Source organism: Manacus vitellinus, unplaced genomic scaffold, assembly GCF_001715985.3.
Source record: "Manacus vitellinus isolate BGI_N305 unplaced genomic scaffold, ASM171598v3 scaffold_53_pilon, whole genome shotgun sequence".
NCBI classification, from domain to species: Eukaryota; Metazoa; Chordata; class Aves; order Passeriformes; family Pipridae; genus Manacus; species Manacus vitellinus.
Window position 1 is genome coordinate 1,852,957 of NW_021940637.1, and position 18,910 is coordinate 1,871,866.

At 44.7% G+C, this 18,910-nt stretch overlaps 1 protein-coding gene across 2 annotated transcripts in view; it reads left to right on the forward strand.

The window, feature by feature from the left end:
• Window positions 1–731: 731 nt before the first annotated feature.
• Window positions 732–18,910, forward strand: part of DAPK2 (death associated protein kinase 2) — a 35,077-nt gene continuing 16,898 nt past the window's right edge. For both annotated transcript variants that reach the window (XM_018081527.2, XM_018081526.2), the window contains exons 1-3: window positions 732–822; window positions 12,709–12,930; window positions 18,494–18,632. In XM_018081527.2, the coding sequence (XP_017937016.1) occupies window positions 761–822; window positions 12,709–12,930; window positions 18,494–18,632 (423 nt within the window). In that variant the 5' untranslated portion in view covers window positions 732–760. The remainder of the gene's footprint in view (window positions 823–12,708; window positions 12,931–18,493; window positions 18,633–18,910) is intronic.

An 18,910-nucleotide genomic window follows, 5' to 3' on the forward strand; every position in this document is an offset into this window, starting at 1 on the left:
ATGCACTCACAGATGCTCAAATGCACCAAGGAGAGGTTTGTCTTTCCAGACCCCACCGAGCTTATCAGCTTAAAAGATTGTGGTCAGGAAACAATTGCACAGACCATGCAGAGTAACAAGTGCTGCTTGTGTTCTCCTCATCTGAAACATCCAGTGTGTGGGGAAGGATGTGCTGAAAGCTCTGTAGATGGGATCCCAAAGCCTTTTCCCAGCAGCAGCTCAGCTGTCTGTTTGCTGTCCTGCCTGTGTGCCCCAGGAGCTCTGCCTGACCTGAGCAAAAGGAAGCTCTGCCTGGTGCTCTGCCTGGCTCGGGATCTGCCTGCTGACACTTTATTGAAGGAGCCTGTAATGCTGATTCTCATGCTGGCTCTCTTTAGTGTAGTGTAGAGGCTTTATTGTCCATAAGTTTGTCAAATTATGAATTAATTGCTTTGCTTTCATCACATTTGTGTTTCAGGGTGTGTTCTGTTCTTCTGGTTCAGTATGTGCTCGGGTACATCAGTGAGGGCCAGGAATCACCTTCACTTAAGGGTGCTCACCTCTTTCCAGGTTTGAACCCTCACTGTTTGGCTGAGACTGCTAAATTAATTATTTTGATTGATCAGTGGTGACTTTGGCCATGAATGAGCTGCAGTGGATCCAAAGTGACTATACCAAAGTGTGTGTTACTGACACTTGGCCTCTTGGAAGACCCTAATGAATGTCACTCTTTATTAATATTCCAGCTGCATCACCTTTGAGCATCAATGAAAGACCAGGCATGGCTTTCTTCAAGCAGCAGAAGGTGGAGGACGTTTATGACATTGGGGAAGAGCTGGGAAGGTAAGGATGCACTGCTGACACCAGATGATTGTAAAAGCTGCCACGGGGGATATTTGCCATGTATCTTCAAACTGTGACTCTGCATGCTAGCCTAAATCAGTCACAGTACACAACACAAACACAACCCCTGACCAAAACTGCACTTTGGATATTTTAGGGTTTTTTTAGTTGAAGTGTGCTAACTGTGTTTCCTGTTTCTTTTTTTGCAACTAGGACAACAAAAGGTATGTTCACACTGTCTTTCTTAGATAGGTGTCTGTGTCTGTGCTGTAGACTGAGTTCACCTGAGCCAGCTGGGGAACAGGAACATCCCGTGCTGTTGTCACAGAGACAGCACTTGATTTTGTCTGGTTCTGGCCAGCCCTGCTCAGCACTGTGACACAACACATCCATACCTGCCTGCAAAACACTGTGCTTGTGTTCCTGAAAAGATTTACCTGTCGGGATTTCAGCTGGACTGGTTAATGCCTCTGTATAGCTTTTCATCCATAAAAGCTAATCTGCAGGTATTAATTACAGCTGTAATTACCACCTGTAATCATGCTTCACCATAAGCACCTGCTGAAACACTGCTGGGTGTGTGGGCTGGACACACAGGGTTCCCCCAGCCCTAAGTAACATGCAGAGCTCTGGGTGAGGAGAGCTGCTGTCCAGCCCTCTAGTGTTTTCCTTTTTAATATGTAAATAGCTAAATTAGGGCTATAGACACGTTGGCTTCTTTCCCAATGTCTGGCAGTTGGTTTTGATAAATAACTGTGTATGTGCAATTACCCTTTTTCAAGGGCCAATAATTTAGTTCCATTAAAACACTTCAGTTGAAGCTGTTTGCCTGCCAAATCTTTTTTTTTTTCACTCTCAGCTGTTTCACCTTTAGAGTTGGTGAGAAAAACTTCTTTTAAGGGGAATGGGGTTCGTTTGGTTGTTTGTTTTCCATTCCCTTCCCTCTCAGGAAGGCCTTGACTATTAACTTTTCTGTACTTGTTTACTTTTGAGTAATGACTAGCACTGAGAGTATCAGTCTGACAGTGCAAACCTGACCACAGTGAACTGTGTAGGAATTCAGTGTGTGTGTGTGCAGGGTGTAATTGCTGTGGTTTTTTAACCTAGGAGGCCCTAGTATGTGCTGGAACAGTCAAAGTGCCAAAGGGAGAGACTGGAGACTGAGTAGCTTAATTTTAATTTGGTTTCCGAATTGGATTTGGGAATCTTTTGAGATGATGAACGTCACTCTCCTCTTCAAGCTGATGGATATTTGGCACTCTGAATGGAGGGGTTGTTGAAGCAATGTGGTAGAGGCTGGCCATTGCTGTTGAATCACCCTGAGAGGCCTCAGGCTGTGTGGTCAGAGCAGCCCTCCTCCTCCCCTGGCTGCAGGTACAATGTCACACTGTCTTTGGCAGTGTCTTTTCACTTTCACGTGTGAGGAGCTCTGCAGAGCTCTTGTTTCAGCTCTGTGTTAAATGTGAAGTGTCACCTGGTTCATCATACCTGTATATCTCTGAGCAGGAACTACTGATAAGGGCCAGTGATAAATGATATCTTGCTTTATTAGAAGCAGAATAACATGCTGGACAGATTGCAGTGGCTGATGTGTTCCACTGCTGACTGATGCCCTTAGAACCTGGGGATGCCTTTTATTAGTTCACTGTGTTTGCAACAAGCTGTTGGTTGCTGGCAGGTAAAAGGGCTCCTTTCTTGTAATTTTGGCAGCAGGAGTCACTTACAAAACTAAGGTTTCCAAACACCGTCTGTGAAGAGTCTGTCCTGTTCTCGTCCTCCTGAGCCTGTGACTTCTTGAGAGCAAAAGTAGTTGTTAATACAGGACTAAATCCTTCTTCTGGCTCAGCCATAAGATGGAATGGAGGATGTCACTGCCAGAGCCAGCACCTGCTTGACTATTTGCACAGCACCAGGGAAGGGATGCCCCCTTTGCACAGCAAATGCTGCTTCCCAGGGCTGAGCTGGGTCTGGGCTGGTGGTGACATGAGACATTCCTGTCCTAGGGCAGCAAAGGCTCCTCAGCCCCCACTGTGCAAACCCTGCAAACAGCATTTGTGACTCCTCAGCCAGACCACACTCACAGTCCCTGCTGGGCTGGCAGCAGCTCAGAGGGTGCTCTGAGGGCAGTTGTGTCCCGAGCCCGGGCAGTGGTGTGAGAGCAGCCCCTCTGCAGGAAGGGGGAGCAGGTTTTCCATAGCTGCAGCTGCACGTGGAACTCCCTGCTTGGCTCCAACGTTCCCTCAGTCTTTCAAATATTAATCTTAGGTTTACAGCTCTGTTGCTCAATTTCTCCAAAGGGTAAACGCAGGGAACGATGAGTCAGGCACTTGGTGTTGGAGACAAGTTGCTGATGGCCTTGTCCCTTGTAGCAGCTGAATGTGTGCAATACTTGAAATACACACATATAACCAAGTCACTTCCCCGATATCAGCCAGTTTGCAAGTCTGAACTCTGTGTGGACTGAGGTTCTCTAGCCACAGCTGAAAGGGAACCTAAAAAGAGGAGCCTATAAAATGAATTTAGCACATTGTTTCCACATCGTAAGCAAATAATACAGCTTACTGCTAGGATATTCAAATATTAATTTTTTTCTTTGTCAAAATTGATGGCAAGCAAAGGAGAGAGTTTAGGAAACTTATTTGAAAATGAATATGTATGAGGATTTATTTAAAAAGCCCTCAGTTTTACTAGGCTGGCAGTCTAGAAGAGGTAGAAAGCAACGTGGACTGAAGTGATCAGTGCCTGCAGAGGTATTAGGAGATTGTCTTCTCTCTCCCCCTCTCCCAAGGGTGCTAGATAGTGTGATCTGGGAGTACCTTTTTTAGTCCTCCCCAGCATTTAATGCTGTCACTCTTTGCAGGCGTCAGACTCTCTGGCAGATTGAGTTTTTCTGTGCCTGAGCTGTTGACCAAAAATAGATGCTTCAAAACTTATTTTTCACAGAATGTTTTCAATATGGATCCCTTTGTAAATGTGACTTTGTGTTGCTAAACGCCTGTTTTATTCAAGTAACGAAAAACTGCATCCTTTAATTTTGATTTTAATAAACTTTGTGAGAAACATTAACAGATTTGCCTGTTTTGAGCAGGATCCTGGTCTAAGCCCTTTGCAGGAACGTTGCAGCAGATCGTTCTTAATTTATAAAAGGCTGTACCACAGAGCCATTAATCTCTTTCCTAAATGTGTTGCCAGCCAGGCTGTGAGAGCTGTTGACATTTGTGCCTCCTGGGCAGTGTCACTGTTACAGGTCTGAGGGTGGGAAGTGCCACGGAGCTGTCCCAAAGTGTTCTGTGCCAGTGCCCACTGAGAAGGTGTGTCCCTGCAGGGAGGTGTGAGGGTGGCAGTGTCCTGGGGCAGTGTCCTGCTCCCTGCAGCTCAGCTCTGCAGCGTGGGAGGGCTCACACTGAACAGAGGCACTCCACAAACCCCAGAGGGATGTTTGTGGGCATGGAAGTCTCCCCTCTTCACTGTGGGAAGGAGCTCTGCCTTCCTCCAGCATGGGCCAGCCTTTCCAGTTGCCACTCCAGTCTCTGGCCTCTCTTACTGACTGGGAGCTGTGCTTATCCCTCATTCCTGGTTCAGTCAATGCCTTCATGCCAAAGATAATCACTGGGATTTCTCTTGGTTAGTTTGGGCATAATCAAGTCTTCCTTTCTCAGCCCCTGCAGAGTGAGGCTGAGAGAAAGATAAAGCCAAGCTCAATCTTTCATCAATGGCTCATCATCCCTCCTGTAGTCCCCCCTCTCCAGCTACAGATTCCTACCTCCTCCTTGCCTTGAGACAGGGAAACCCTTTCTTCTGGGTGAAGCCTTAAAGGACAGCGAATAAAACATTTCACCAGTGGTGATGGGACCTTGGAGCCTGCCACACAATCACTGTTCTGACAGGGGAACTACCAAATATTTATTTATGTTGTGAAAACAAAAAGCAGAGATAACTTGTAGGGGAAGAACTTGGAAATCCATGATAAAAAGCCATGTCACCCAGCTAGTTGGACTCCCCCTGTAAACACAGGGGTGTGATTGCAGCTGGGAAATTTTCCCTTAACACACCAGGCAGGATCTTCATACCAGGCATTGTTTTCTATCTATAGAAATTGTTCAGTATTGTGCTTTCTCAGACCTTAACTCTGTTCTTAGATTAATTTGTACTTTAAATTAATTCTTTAAATTTTGAAGAATAACCTCGGATTATTTTATCCTACAACACACACAAAGCAAGTCTTTGCATTAGATGCAAAATGTAAATTTAGTTCTTGAGGACTAACCAGCACCTCTCTTAATGTTCCTTGTTACAAATCTTCTAAGTCATCTGTTTCATGGATAATGAATCTTCTGCTGAAGCAGTTCTGGCATGCAGTACTTGGTCAGGATCACTGTGATTGTAATCAGCTCTCTGAAACAGTTGCTGGTTTTGGACTTTTTCTTTTTATATTCTTTATATTCTCAGAGTAAGTGCTCTTAGCTTATTCCTTTTTTAAACAGATTTCCCTCTTAATTTTCAATGTTACTTTAACTATTTCCGAAATATTTTGATTTGTCACGGAAAGTGCAGAGAAAATGGGAGGTTTTGTTGCTTAGATTTTTTTCTAAAACAAAGCTGCTCTGCCTACAGTAACTGAAAAGATCTGGCCTTGGTGATTTAGACCTGGCCTTGGCCTTACTTTGTAACAAAGTCGTGCATTCCTTATCACCAGCATCCACCTTGATGATGGAAGTGATCTCAGTGTATTGCCTTAGTCCATGTCTGGCTTTGAAAGTATAAATAGAGGTGAGTGACCTCCTTGGTAGTGCTCAGGAAGCTCAAATTCTGTAATGTCTTTAACTCTGAATATTAAGCAGAATATTAACCCCAGGAAAAAGCACTGAAGACTAATTCCAGAAAAAAACACTGAATTTTAACCCATCTTTGCCTTGCCATTTTTGTGAAAACGAAACCATTTTTTCTGGTTTGCACTGAGGGAGAAATCAGATGGAAATTTGAACAGCTGAGAGAATAGACTCTGTATAGTATTCACTCCATGCTTTTGAAATGAAAGCTGTTACCTATGAGTAAAAATGCACATGACATACACATAGTGCAGCTCAGCACTGGGCTGACAGTGCCAAAGCATTGGGCACATTATTAGCATGACCATTATTGGCACATTATTAGCACGACCATTATTAGCACTTGTCTGATGGTCAAGCTTCATTTATCTCAGGTGACATCTATGAATCATAGTTAAAACTCTGCAGCAGCAGTTTTGAACCCGAGTGAAAACCTGTTGTAAGAGCTGAGCAGTGAAATGGGAGTTTCAGCAACCCTTTGTGGTTTCGGCCTTACAGATAATTTCCTCAAGTCTTGATTAAGATGCCAGCATAATTTCCTTCTGTTTGCTACATGGGGAAGGAGAAAAATCCTTTAACCCTTTGACCATACAATGTCCCCATTCAATGTACCTGCCCCAGGTGTATTCCTTTCAGTCCATATCTGGCTGGGTTTGGGCCTTTAAATGCCCAGGTACGGTGTGCTGACCTTCTGTGTGTGTGTTACGTAGACCCTGGTGTTGCTCCACTTAGCAAAAGGAACAACTTATCAAATCAGCTGTTCCTGCTGAGCATGAGTCAGCTCTGACCTTCCCCAGCGCTCTGGACTCTGCTCGTTGCCACTCCAAGTGCTGATACTCGATCTAAAGCTGAGTCCGATAAGTGGGGAGAATTTTTCATCGTGTGCATTTTATTCTTGAGGCTCAGATGGCACAAACAGCTTGCCAGGCTGTCAGGGAGTCACCAGAACTGCTGTGCTCAGGCTGTGTCCCTGCAGACTCTGCACCTCCCCGCTCAGGAGCCACGTCGATTGTCACTGCAGGACTGGGAGGCTTCCAAAAACCCCAGGCAGCTTCGGGAGCTGCCGGTGATGCTTCGGGAGGTGACAGGTTTCTTGTGGCTCAGGGCTGAGGCCCCCATGTGGTGTTTTAGGGGCTGCAAGGCCGAGCCCGTCACTGTGCTGAGAGCTTGTAATGACTCCTAGCACGGATCAGAAACATTACATTTATCAAACTTCCTTTGCATTTCAAATGGTTTGTTTTCTCTCTGCTTATTCCTATAAAGCAGATCCTTCTGAGTGCACATTCCTCTGCTCTTCTGACTCGTTCCTGGCCCTGGACACGGAGGGTCAGGGTGTGTTGGTGACCTGTGTGTGAGCTGGAGGGAGGTATGGATGGATGGAAGGTGCCAGACAGGGACATTATCACAGACAGTCCAAAGGTGCTCAGCACTTCCCTCTCAGGAATATTGAAACTCACCCTCCACACTCAATCAGTCAGTAAAACACGAGTTGTGAGTGAAAATAAGTGTTTTTAAAAGTGGCAACTGTTTGTTGTTTTTTTTCCTCTTTCTACTACTTTTTAGTAGTCAAGCAAAATTCCTGTTAAAAGCTCTATTCAGAAAATCTGGGATCATTCCATTATAATCTGGCCTCTACCACAGTTTAGGTTCTGTGTAGTTGCTTTAGGAGAGGTATCTGCTTTTTTTGCATTTTTTTGGAGGAAAGAAAAAAACCACAAGTAAACCAAAACTCACTTTTATTTGCAGTTTAAACAGAAGTACAGTGATATTTATGACAATCTTATTTTTAAAGCTCTTTATGAAGTTATAGGAGGTGTCAGCAGAGTATTAAACAGATTAAGGTTTGGGTTTTTTTTTAGTTTCATTCCATAAAATCTTATGGAAACAGCAAGATGCTTTCCCTTCAGTAGCCTTGCCATGCTAGGATTGCTGCTTTGTTGTTTCAGCTCTTGCACTGTAGTTTCTTTGTGAATACCGTGCTGTTGGACTTGCTATTTATTCCCTACTTAGGTTAAATATCTACTGTACAAAATCCTGGTTTAGTCTAAAAAAAACCTCTATATAAAGTAAAACGTAGTGCAAATTATTGCCCTTTACAGAAGGCTTCTGGGTCTTTTTGGTCGTGACCACAAACTTCCTGCAAAAACCCTTCAGCCAAAGCTTTTATGCACATGTTTGGTGAACCTTGCATGGCCTTTGGTTGAGCTGTGCTTCATAATTGAGCTGAGAGCATAAGAAATTAAGTTGTTACCAGCAGACCCCTGTCCTCTCTGCTGGGAAGAGCCTGGCAGTGCAGTCACAGCCAGCAGAAGTCTCCTTGGAAAGTGTAAGCAAAGAGGGAGGAGAGCATTTAGCTTAATAAAATTCCAGTCATTTTGAACAGATCAAGCCTGAAATAGCTGTTATCCTCTCAAATTCAAGGAAGGCCTTCAGCAAGAATTCTCAGGGGCTTTGCTTTGGAAGTTAACAAAAAGACAACCATAAATGGATAAATTTATTTGTGTGGGTTTTTTTCCAAGAAAAAGAAACAGGAATGAAAAAGATTGAAAAGTAACAAGATGCAGACTTTCTAAGCTTGAGATGACCAATCCCACTTTAATAGTGGCAGAAAGGCACGGTGAACAAAACTGTTGACATAAAAACAGCTGTTGTTACTGAGAAGGAATTACCCTTCTTTGCTGAAACTAAATAAAGCAACCTCTTGAGTCTAGAGAAGCCCTGTGTTCAGATTGGCTAAACAGTATTGTTGTGATTCTGTTCGTGTCTGTTAACTGAAGAATGTACACATGATGGTTTCATAACATATTTTTAGAATTTTTACGGGTCTCTAACTGTAGATTGTGCAAAATTAAAGCAAAGGGTGCTGGAAGCTCATTTCCTGGAGAAAGGACAACAGAAGGGGACTCTGACTTGGCTTGTGTCATAGACTGTAAAGTAACTGATTGCTGTGTCAATAAACATAAAGAAAATTGTTTTCAGAGTTCAAGATACAGTGTTGACTCAGAGCTCAGAGAGTATCTGACACTGGAGAGAGTGTCTTTTTAATATCTTGCTGTCAAAGTACCAGGCACAATTTATCATCCAGTTAGGGAAGGAGGCCAAATGACTGGCAGACTTTGCAAAGTCTAGTAAACCTTAAATTAATGCTCTAAGCACAGGCAACCACATATATGAATGACATCCTTTGTCTTTGTTTGGGATGGGGTTTGTAACAGCAAATAAACCCTTTCAGGCTTGCATTCCCACCACTGAATGTCTCCCCACACCTGCTGTAGGTAAAAGCCAACATCACAGAAGAGTGATAGGTATTTATGGCACCATTCAAGTAAAAAAAACTGTAGAAAAAGTCTTGGTGTCTTGCTCTGTGCAGTGGGCTGTGATTGTACCCTTCCAACTTTCACAGCAGTCTGCAGGTGAATCTGGGCAGTTAAAGAAAGTGGTTGAGAACAGCTTGTGAATAAAAATATGAATGATTGTAGTTGCAATTATAGTGCTATCTAGAGACATGAAATCAGTTTGTAGGTCCAGCTTGTATGCTCAGCCCATATAATGTATTTGATTTTTGAGCAGCATTACCTGCATTTTACAGGCTTTGGGAAATGAAGTACAGAAGGACTGAGGTGTTGTTTTCCATCAAGTGTGCAGGAACCTAATTACTGTGAAAGTCAGTGGGAGGCTGGTACCTAAAATCCCTTGCAAATCTATTCCTAAGTAAATTGTCCTGGCTCATGGAGGGAGTTGAGTGTCACTTCTTGAGTGGCAGAATGCCAGAGCACTGTCCTCTGCCAGGTTCAGTTATTTTTCAAAGAACTTGTTGAAAACATATTTCAGAGTAAAGTGTATCTGTCAGCGTGTTCAAAAGTATCATCTCTTTTATGGGAATTTCAAGCTTTAACAGCTACCAAAATAACAATAACAATAAAAAAAGTAATCTTTTTTAGAATTCTTCAGCAAATTAAATGAAGATGAATATGATCAGGACATTCCAACCTGGAGCTGCTCTGCTCCCTCTCTGCCATGTAAGGTTCTGCCCCAGAGCATTACCCTCCACAACCTGTGTTAAAAGTAGGCCTCGAAAAAAGAGCAAGAACTTATCCTGTTATTCTGGATTGTCCAGTTTCTCTCTTCCCACATCCTTTCCACATCCTCTCCTGAATCCTGTGATTAAATGAGCTGACCTTGTGCTCCTCTACAGTTTCTGAAATTAGACTCCAAACCCACCCAGTAACATTGCCTCTGTGTTCTTATTAGTGACAAATTACTGCCTCTGTTTTCTCAGTGACAAATCTCCTAGATGATAGTAGCAATGCAAATTATAGGTTGTCTTCATTTCTGGGATGAATTCCATCATTAATGGTGGACAGATTTGATGTTGTACCTAATTATATTACAAGTGACAGGATGCAGCTGCTGTTGTTCATAGTCTTGAGCTGTTACCACAGTTGAGCACAGCCTATGCTGAGTGTGTGACAGGCTGTTGTACAGCTGTCCAAAACATTTCTGAAAGGGAACAGACTTAACTGCCTGGAAAAAAAAAAAAGAAATTAGGAATCATAATACCATTAAGGTTGGAAAAGATCTCTTAAGATCAGTGTCCAAGGCCTGTGCAGCCAATTTTCTCCAGGAAAATGCTGGGGGAGACATTCTGAGCTCCAGGTAGACACATCCAGAAGTGTCACCCTCTGGGCTTATCCTGTGTGTGTTGTAAATACAGCTGCTCATGGCCCAAGTCATCCTCATTTCAGCCATATACTAAGCCCAGGAATTCTGGCAAGGTCTTTTGCTGAAGTTTGGCCATCCGAGCTGTGAAATGGAGTTTCAAGGCTAAGCTCAGGCACAAATGCCCCCTGTGAAATGAACTGAATGGCTTCATTTCTCAGTGCTGTGGTGCCTGGGGGACATATTTCCCTTTCTTCTGCTTCTTTCCTGGGCTGGGTTGGAAGTTTTGGGGAGCTGACACCACTTGATTCTTATGTGCTGAATGCTGAGGCATGAGAAGGTGCAGAGACACTGTTGTCTTGGTGCTTGACCTTACAAGCTCTGTGGTTAACAAGAAATCCAAAGTGTATCGACTGTGATTGTAAAATCCTCTTTTTTCCTGGCTGTGCAGGCCTCCACATGAACCATCCATTGGTAATTGCACTCTGTCTTTAATGTCCTGGGCTAGGGAATTGTGCATTTATATTATTCCCCGTGGCTTCAACCTCTACTCAGTCACAAACTGGCTCAGTAAAGACTGTCTGCAAAAGCCTGTTTTCCAGAGCTACAGGAAATAGCATGAAAACTGGGATAGGAGCAGGAGTGTGTGTGTTGGTGGGTACACATGCAGGGGAGCAATAGCAGGTCACAGGGGACCGTGCCATTATTATTTTTGTGAGTTTTTGCATAAACAAAAATGTATAAAATCTGCAGTATCCCTCTGCAAAGGTGACCGTGTTTGTTCCCATGATCAGCACTCGTAAAAAAAGGCTTTTCTCCCTGACTTTGCTGACAGAATTTATATCCCCAGAGAGAATTCAAGGAAGCAAACACAGAAATATTAGTGCCGTGTCTCTTTAGGAAGTCTGGACCAAGCAAGATGCACGTCTTGCAAAATATGGTCAGACAAGCAAAAAAACCATGAAACCCGTATTATACACCAACAGCTCTCAGCACTGCACAGCAAACTCTTCCAGCAGAATGTTTAAGGCAAGTTTGGGGATTTTGTAAAAGGAATTTCTCTAGGGTTTGCAGGTAATGAGAAAATCAGGAGAAATGTGAATCAATTAATGCATTCGACAAATGGCCACAGTCTCTATTCCATTTGTGAATGATTTGTCCTAAAGGGATAAGGACCCTTGTCCCATCTGTTCATGCCTCTCTCCTCAGAAGTGTTCAGGACCCATATTAAAATGAAAAGCCCAGAGAAGTACTTCAGGCTGGCTGGCTTTTGTTTGAGCCCTTTGAAATGAGGGGCTGCCTCTGCCGTGGAGTGTTGGCTCTTGAGAGCAGTTGAGCACCAAGTGACAGCCTTCATTTTTAATTTCTCTGCCTTTGTAGTTTGAGGACAGACTCCAATCAGATGTCTGTGCTGATGAAGCACGAAGTACAGCCTGTAATACATCTCTCATTTACCAAGCCAGTGGAGGATACAATAATATTGAAAACAGGAACAGCTCAGTGCTTCTCCTGTGGATTGGGGGGGTGGGGGGTGGGTGCACTTCGTGAGTTTGTTTGTGATTCTTATCAAGAGATCCTGTCTGGTGAAATCACAGTAGCTAAAGGTTAAGGTTACCTGTAAGATCAGTCTTTTCCTTGCAAGTCTGGACATAATGACTTGAGTGAGGAAGTATCTGATACTAAATGTGTATTCTGGGACTGGAGATCTGCCAATCCTTAGGAGGTAAGGGGGAAATTTTGCAGTGGCACTGCTTTAGGAGCCACAGTGAAGAAAATGTTGTTACCAAACTGTAGGTACATGCCCTTTAACCTTAGTGCAGCCCCTGTACTGTTTGGTACAGTGGGAAATTCTCTGTCCTTGAGGTGCACTAAGATACTGCTCTTACTCTAGTTACATTTACACCTAAATTATCAAGTGAAGTGCAGAAATATTGAATGAACCATTCTTTTATTTGAAAACTCGTTACTGGAGGCCAGTTTCTACATTTCCAGAGGGTTATCAATCCTTTGAGTGCTTCTCTAGAGATTATTCCTAAGGCAGATATTTGAATGCATGCATGTCCTTTCAGAACATCCAGTGGTGCACTGCAGACTTGAAGGTCTTAAACACTGCCCAGTGAAGGAGAGGTGGCTTGAACCTTTTGGGGCAGATCTGATTCTGTTTTTTAGAGGTTGTAACATCTGCCCTCCCTTTTGCCAGATGTTGTTTGGCTTTGCTAAATTTCAGACACCGTGGGAGGCTGCCTTATGCTCCACTGCCTTTAAGTGCAGAATTCCAACAGTCCTCTCTGTTGGACCAGAACAAGCTCAGCAGTGCTGCTCAGGCCTTGCAGGGTCAAGCTTATTTGGGAAGCTGTGATTATCTGAAAGCCTTTTTGTCACCTTCTTGCCCCTGCAGTGGCCAGTTTGCCATAGTGAAGAAGTGTCAGGAGAGGAGCACGGGTGTGGAATACGCCGCCAAGTTCATCAAGAAGCGGCAGAGCCGGGCGAGCCGGCGCGGGGTGAGCCGGGAGGAGATCCAGAGGGAGGTCACCATCCTGCAGCAGGTCCTGCACCCCAACATTGTCAAACTGCATGACATCTACGAGAACAAGACGGATGTGGTCCTCATCCTGGAGCTGTGAGTAAGGGCACTGCCCTCCAGGGGTGGGGGAGGGCAGCAGTAACTGGGAAGCACTGCAGAAGCTGCCAGAATGCATCATCATCATCATCATCATCATCATCATCATCATCATCATCATGGCCAGGCTTTGGGAACGAAGATTTGGGGAGGGCTCTACCCACGTTTGTTACAAACACACTGGTGGCTAAAAAGGCCAATATTAGACAGGCACGACCGGTTGCAAAAGGCACAGCAGAGAGACTCCTTAGGTGGTAAATTCTGCAGGGCACGATTCTTTCTGCGGTGTCTTTTCCCCTCAAGGGTGATCCTGCTGCGTTCTCAAAGGCATCAGCAGCGTTAGAGATGGTGTGTCTCCAGGTCTCCCGATTGGAGGCTGGAGTAGACCAGTTATGTTGATCAATATGGCCAAGGCTGAGATGTTGTTTCAGGCAGTCCTTGTATCTCCTCTTTGGGGCTCCTCTCTTGCAACAGTCAGTGGCATGTTCACCACAAAGCAGGATCTTAGGGAGGGGGTGGTTGGTCCTTCATCCTGGAGACGTGCCCTGCCCAGCACAGCTGTGTTCTCAGCAACATGGCCTCAATGCTTGTGACTGCTGCTTGTTCTAGAACAGATGGATTGGTCACATCATCTGACCAGTGGATGTTTAGGATTGTTCGGAGGCAGCGTTGATGGAAGTGTTCGAGGAGTCGCAGGTGGTGGCTGTAGATGACCCAGGATTCAGATCCATATAAGAGAGCAGACAGCACTGTGGCTCTGTAAACACTGATCTTGGTGCTTTCCTTCAAGTGTTTGTTTCTCCAAACTCTTTATGAAGCCGGAACACACGGGCACAGATAAGGGAGCTGCTGCATTCCCAGGCCTCACAAGTTTTGGCAGGAGCACTGAGTGAGGTTGCTGGTAAACAGTCCCCCCTTTATCCGTGTGCCCTGGGGATACAGGTGCACCTTAATGGCAGCTGAGGTCATTTGACACTGAGCCAGGGAGTGTTGTCAACTTGAAAACAGTTTGCTAACAGAGGGATTACCTCATGTCTGCCTCCTGCTGCCCTGCCATGAACTTTGGAGGAAGTACAAGTGGCCACTGAAAGCTCATTTCATTTTCCCTCCTGCTTTCACGTGTGGGAGGCCATCAAACCCTTTGCAAAATTTGCAGCCATTCTCACTACTCCCATGTTTTCCACATTTAGATGAGCTAAGGGAAAAGAGGAGAGGAGGGCAAGGGAAGAGGTTTTTTAATCCCTAGTCTTTGACTGTCAAGGATGAATAGCAGCAGGATGGAAGGGAAGCAGAGCTCTTACTCCTCCCTCATGCCACCACGTGAGGGGGGCAAACCCCTGCCATTTAGGTCCTGTGACAAGTGAACCTCCTAACCAAGCAATCTGTGGGCTGCTGTAGCCTCACCCCACCATGCAAAGTGATGCAATTTTTCAGTGTGTGTGAGGCATGGAATACACAGTCACCATGGCTGAAGTGATGTAGACCATCTGTTCCCTGGGGAACCAGCCTTGACCTTGGGCATGGAATCCAGGCAACAAGGCTTTTATCCCTGAGCGAGATGAAGTAACCACTGGCTTTCTAGGGGAGCCAGCATTCAGGCCAGGCAGCATTCCTGGAGATTACTGGGACTGGAGGATGGCATATGAGTAATGATGAGCATCTCTTACCTTTGACTTCTGTGTCTATGGCCAAATGTTGATCTCTGCAGCCACGCTCTGGAAGACAGGAAAGGAACTTGCTTTTTCTGACTGGCAGCCACTTTGGGCTAAAACAACCTCCTATTTCATCCCCTTCTGCTTTTTCCTGTCCTCACGTGCCCTGACACGTTCTGTGTCCTTTTGTCAGGCTCTAACATACTGCTCAAAGTCTGGGTGCAGCACAGTTTTGACCTGATTAAGGCCTCTGCATTCAGCTGCAGTGTACAAATTGAGGATGATGATAATTGCTAATAAAGGTAATTAAATTGTCTGTAAATAGATGATCTCTCTCCCTCTGACACTCTGCTCTGTCTCATACTCCCTGCAGTTTATCAAGGTAAGCTTACAGCACCTGGCCAACCACTCTTATGTTGATCTACAGTGGACTTCAGCCTCAAAAAAATGTCCCCAGTATTGTTGGTTAATTGAAGAAGCTGCTCTGGTGTTTAAAAGAGGCTTTGTCCAAAATGTTGACCCTTTCCCAGACTCCCTGTGCTGGCACAGGCGAGGCTGTCTCCTCCTCACCCAGGGGTCACTCCCCCAGGTGCTGTTACTCCTGTCCCAGAGCAGGAGGAGCAGTGCCAGCTCCACTGCTGTGAAGTGCAGTGTGGCAGGTGCACAGTGTGTCCTTCCTTGTGCACACTGTTCAGGCATTTCCTCCCCACAGCTTTTTGTGACTTTGCTGTTCTGTGTCCCCTGGGCCCTGCCTGGAGCCTGCCCTGCCCAAACAGCAGCAGCAGCTGCCTGAGGCAGGTTTGATGGGCACCCCAGTCTCCTCTACTGGGAAGTGTCAGGGCTGTGTACACAAAGCAACTCCTGCCGAGAAATGAGACAGTGTTGTTGTTTACTTTTCCTTCCAAGTCCAATAAAAGACAAAGGTATCATTTTCTCTCTTCCTTGCTGTGGCAATAAGGTGACCTGGTGTAAGGGAAGGAGATGGAACCAGAGGAAGGAAATTTTCTGTGACCTTTGAGAAAGGAGCATTTGCAGGTGGTGATGTTCATCCTCCCTAGATGTTCAAATGTAACTTGTAGTGCAGTTATGAGTGTTGTACTGCAAAGGAACTGTGTTTTTTGGGTTGGTTTTTTGGGGGATTCCATAATGGCTGGCTTCTGGGATTGCTAAATCTCTTCTGCTTGAGGGTTTCTCTGAGTTCAGGTGCATAACATGGATAAGAATGATCCTGCACTAAACTGCTTACCACTCTCTAGGTACAATTTACTCAAACCTGGTTTTAAAGCCTGAGTCTTCTGTTAGTGAGAAATCATCACATCTCTTCTACTGAATTTTCCCTTGGATTACTCTTTTAAGATCTCTACAGCTTAGGCTAATGTGTTAGGCTATACTATAAGAGACTGGAGATTGTCATGTATGCCAGTCTCTGACCTTCAGAAAATGAGATGTTCATGTGGCTTTGGTAGGAGGGAGTCTTTTGCTGATAAAGTAACAAAAGGACTTCAAACTCCCTGGATCTTTTCGTGTTGCTTCCTGTTTTACTTTTAATGTTTTGTTCTGTACCTTGGAAAGCCCCTTCTCCAGCCTGATTCATGGTTAGTGTGAACTAGAGGGAAGTGGGAAAATAGATCAAGGAGCTCCCAAGTAAATCCCCTGTGACCTTCATTCTTGCAGGCTGCACATTTTCTTCAGGATGCCTTGGGCTTAGCTGGTTGCCCAGGATGTTGGTGAGGTTGCCACTGGGGAAAAATTCCTGGTGTGCCCTGAGCAACCAACCCAGCTGGTTTAAGTGACCACTCTCGGGGGCAGCAAGAGAGAAAGAGAATTAAGGGACCTCCAGTCTGGGCAGCTGAACCATTTTTCTGACATTCCTTTGTGTAGAAAAGGAGATTCCTCAAAAGGAAGCTCCCAGTCTCCTCCAAGAGGAAAGTATCCTCTGACATCCTTAGCACAGTCCTCCGTGCCAGGGCAAGGTGAGCAGGGGGGCTTTTCCAAGTGGCTCAGCTTCTGTACTCTCCTGAAGTGGTGCCTGCTTTTGCTTGTCCTGCAGGACTGTGTGGGCTCTTGGTCTGGGCTCAGAGAGGGCTGCTTTATTCTTAGGCCTGGTTTGAGTCCACCATAAGAAACAATCAGCAAGGAGATTTCACAGGATGAAAGAGGAAGAGAGAGCAGTGTGCCTACATGGTTAAATTCCAGCCAAGTACAAGAGCTGTCCCAGCCCAGGTGGCTGCCTGATGGCCTGATGCAGTGTCTGCCAGGGGGGATTGCTTAAGTGCACTTGGAATAGAAATAGTTGAGAAAAGGAGCCTCCCCTGCTCACTGACCACACATTTCACTGACACACCACCAGGGTTTTCTTACAGATTTCCTTACTGGTTTGTCACAGTGGGCTGTAATAATTTTTAAACTAATGAACCAAGGCCCCTAAACCTACTACAATATGGAAAGGAGGCAGTGTTCCCTTCCACCTGATATGCACAGAGTACAACAAAACCTGTCCAGCCAGGCTGAAATTAGTGCTGAGACCCTTGGGAAGTGTCACCTAAAAAAGAAAATCAGAGATCCAATGAGAGTCTCACAGGCCGAGTAACTGAGGTGAATAGAAAGGAGAAGAAGGTGGCAGTCAAAGACAGAAGTTGCAACATATTCCTGGGTTGTAAAAGCTTATTTTGGTTTGCCAGACAATTTGCCAGAGTTGTAACAATTAAAGCATCAAGTGACTCTGGCCAGGTGAAGTGAGGTCACTGCCAGCTGAGGTGTCCTGCCTCACGTTGCTTACAGAAGTTTCTGGCTATGTGAGAGCTGTGAAAAAATGCCCAGTAATCAATGCCCAGGTCCCCAGGCTCTGCCTCTGGAACAACAAAGTGTGTGTCACCCACAGCAAGAGCAGAAGTGAAGGCACCAGCACGATGTCGCTGTGGCTCTTGACATGTTGTCCTTGTTTGCAGGTGACTTGTCCTTGCAGGATTTGTAGCTGGTCTTGTGCTTGCCCTCTGAGTGTGAGCAAAGGTGGGTGGTCACCCTGTACCCAAGAGCAACAACTGCTTTGTGGGTAAATTTAAATGAGAATAAACCAATAATATTAATGACAGCATGAACTGGAAACAATAAATGTAAGCATGGTTATGAATAGCAGCTGCAAACAATCCCCAATTCGATATTTAGAGTATCTTGTTTCATAATGTATAGAAAAATAGCACTGGAACTCTCAGTAGAAGGCACAGAAGTGAAAATAAAAGTCTTGGGTACTAAATAAGGAGAAAATGTATTCCAATTTTGATGTGAAAATTCATAGTGACTAAGAGCACTTCCTTGATTTGGGAAAACAATTTTAGGTACCTTCCAACCTGCTGCAATCTGCTTTCTTCTTAAAAATTCAGCACCAAATAAATGCTTTCCTGTCAGTTATGTCAGGCAAGATTCTGTGTGAGAGCAGGGGAATAGCTGTTCTGCAAAGAAAAGGGATTCTGCTGGCAGGTCTTGCTGCCTCCTGGTTCTGATGGCCACTGCTAAGAAGTGATTCTTTAGCAGTTGTTGATTCTTAACAGCCTGTCCAAAATGAAAATGTTGGAAAATAGCAGTTGAAGTGGTTAAGTCAACCTATTGAAATAGGAACATGTCTGTGGATTCATCAGATAATGTAACTTCTTTGGGTCCTGTATAATCCTTGATGAATCAAACCTTACAGCATCAATGGAAAAGCTGGTCCTTAATTTCCAGGGGAGAGAGCTGAAGCCAAAAGGAAGTTTTGGCCCACCTGGGACCAGAACACAAACCCCATGGTTGTCTACAAGAGCAGCCTTTTTCTAACTGCCTTGGGGTTCTTTGCTCCTTTAGTTTTCTGTGCTTACATTTTATCTTATGTGTTACAATGCAGTAGATAACAGGTTGTTTTCTGGTGTGTTTTGCAGGGTTTCTGGAGGAGAACTTTTTGACTTCCTGGCACAGAAGGAGTCTTTGAGTGAAGAGGAAGCAACCAGGTTCATCAAGCAGATTTTGGATGGTGTGAATTACCTTCACTCTAAGAAAATTGCTCATTTTGATTTAAAGGTAAAGATGCTGTTTTAGACTTTAGCTGATCTCTAGTTGCTAGTTTTGGTATTTAGTGCCAGTAAGGTCAGGTGGTCACTGAAGATGTTGCAAGACATGCAAGATAGAAATCAGAAAGCATAAGTAAAGAATCATTTCACTGGTAGTGAATATTAAATAACCTAAAATGTATTCACATAATAACTCTCCTGGGTTTTAAAGGACTGGGTTTGGAGCTTTGTAGTGTTAAATAAGACATGTATTTTTAAGCAGTGATCTGATTAGACAGAGGATGATTC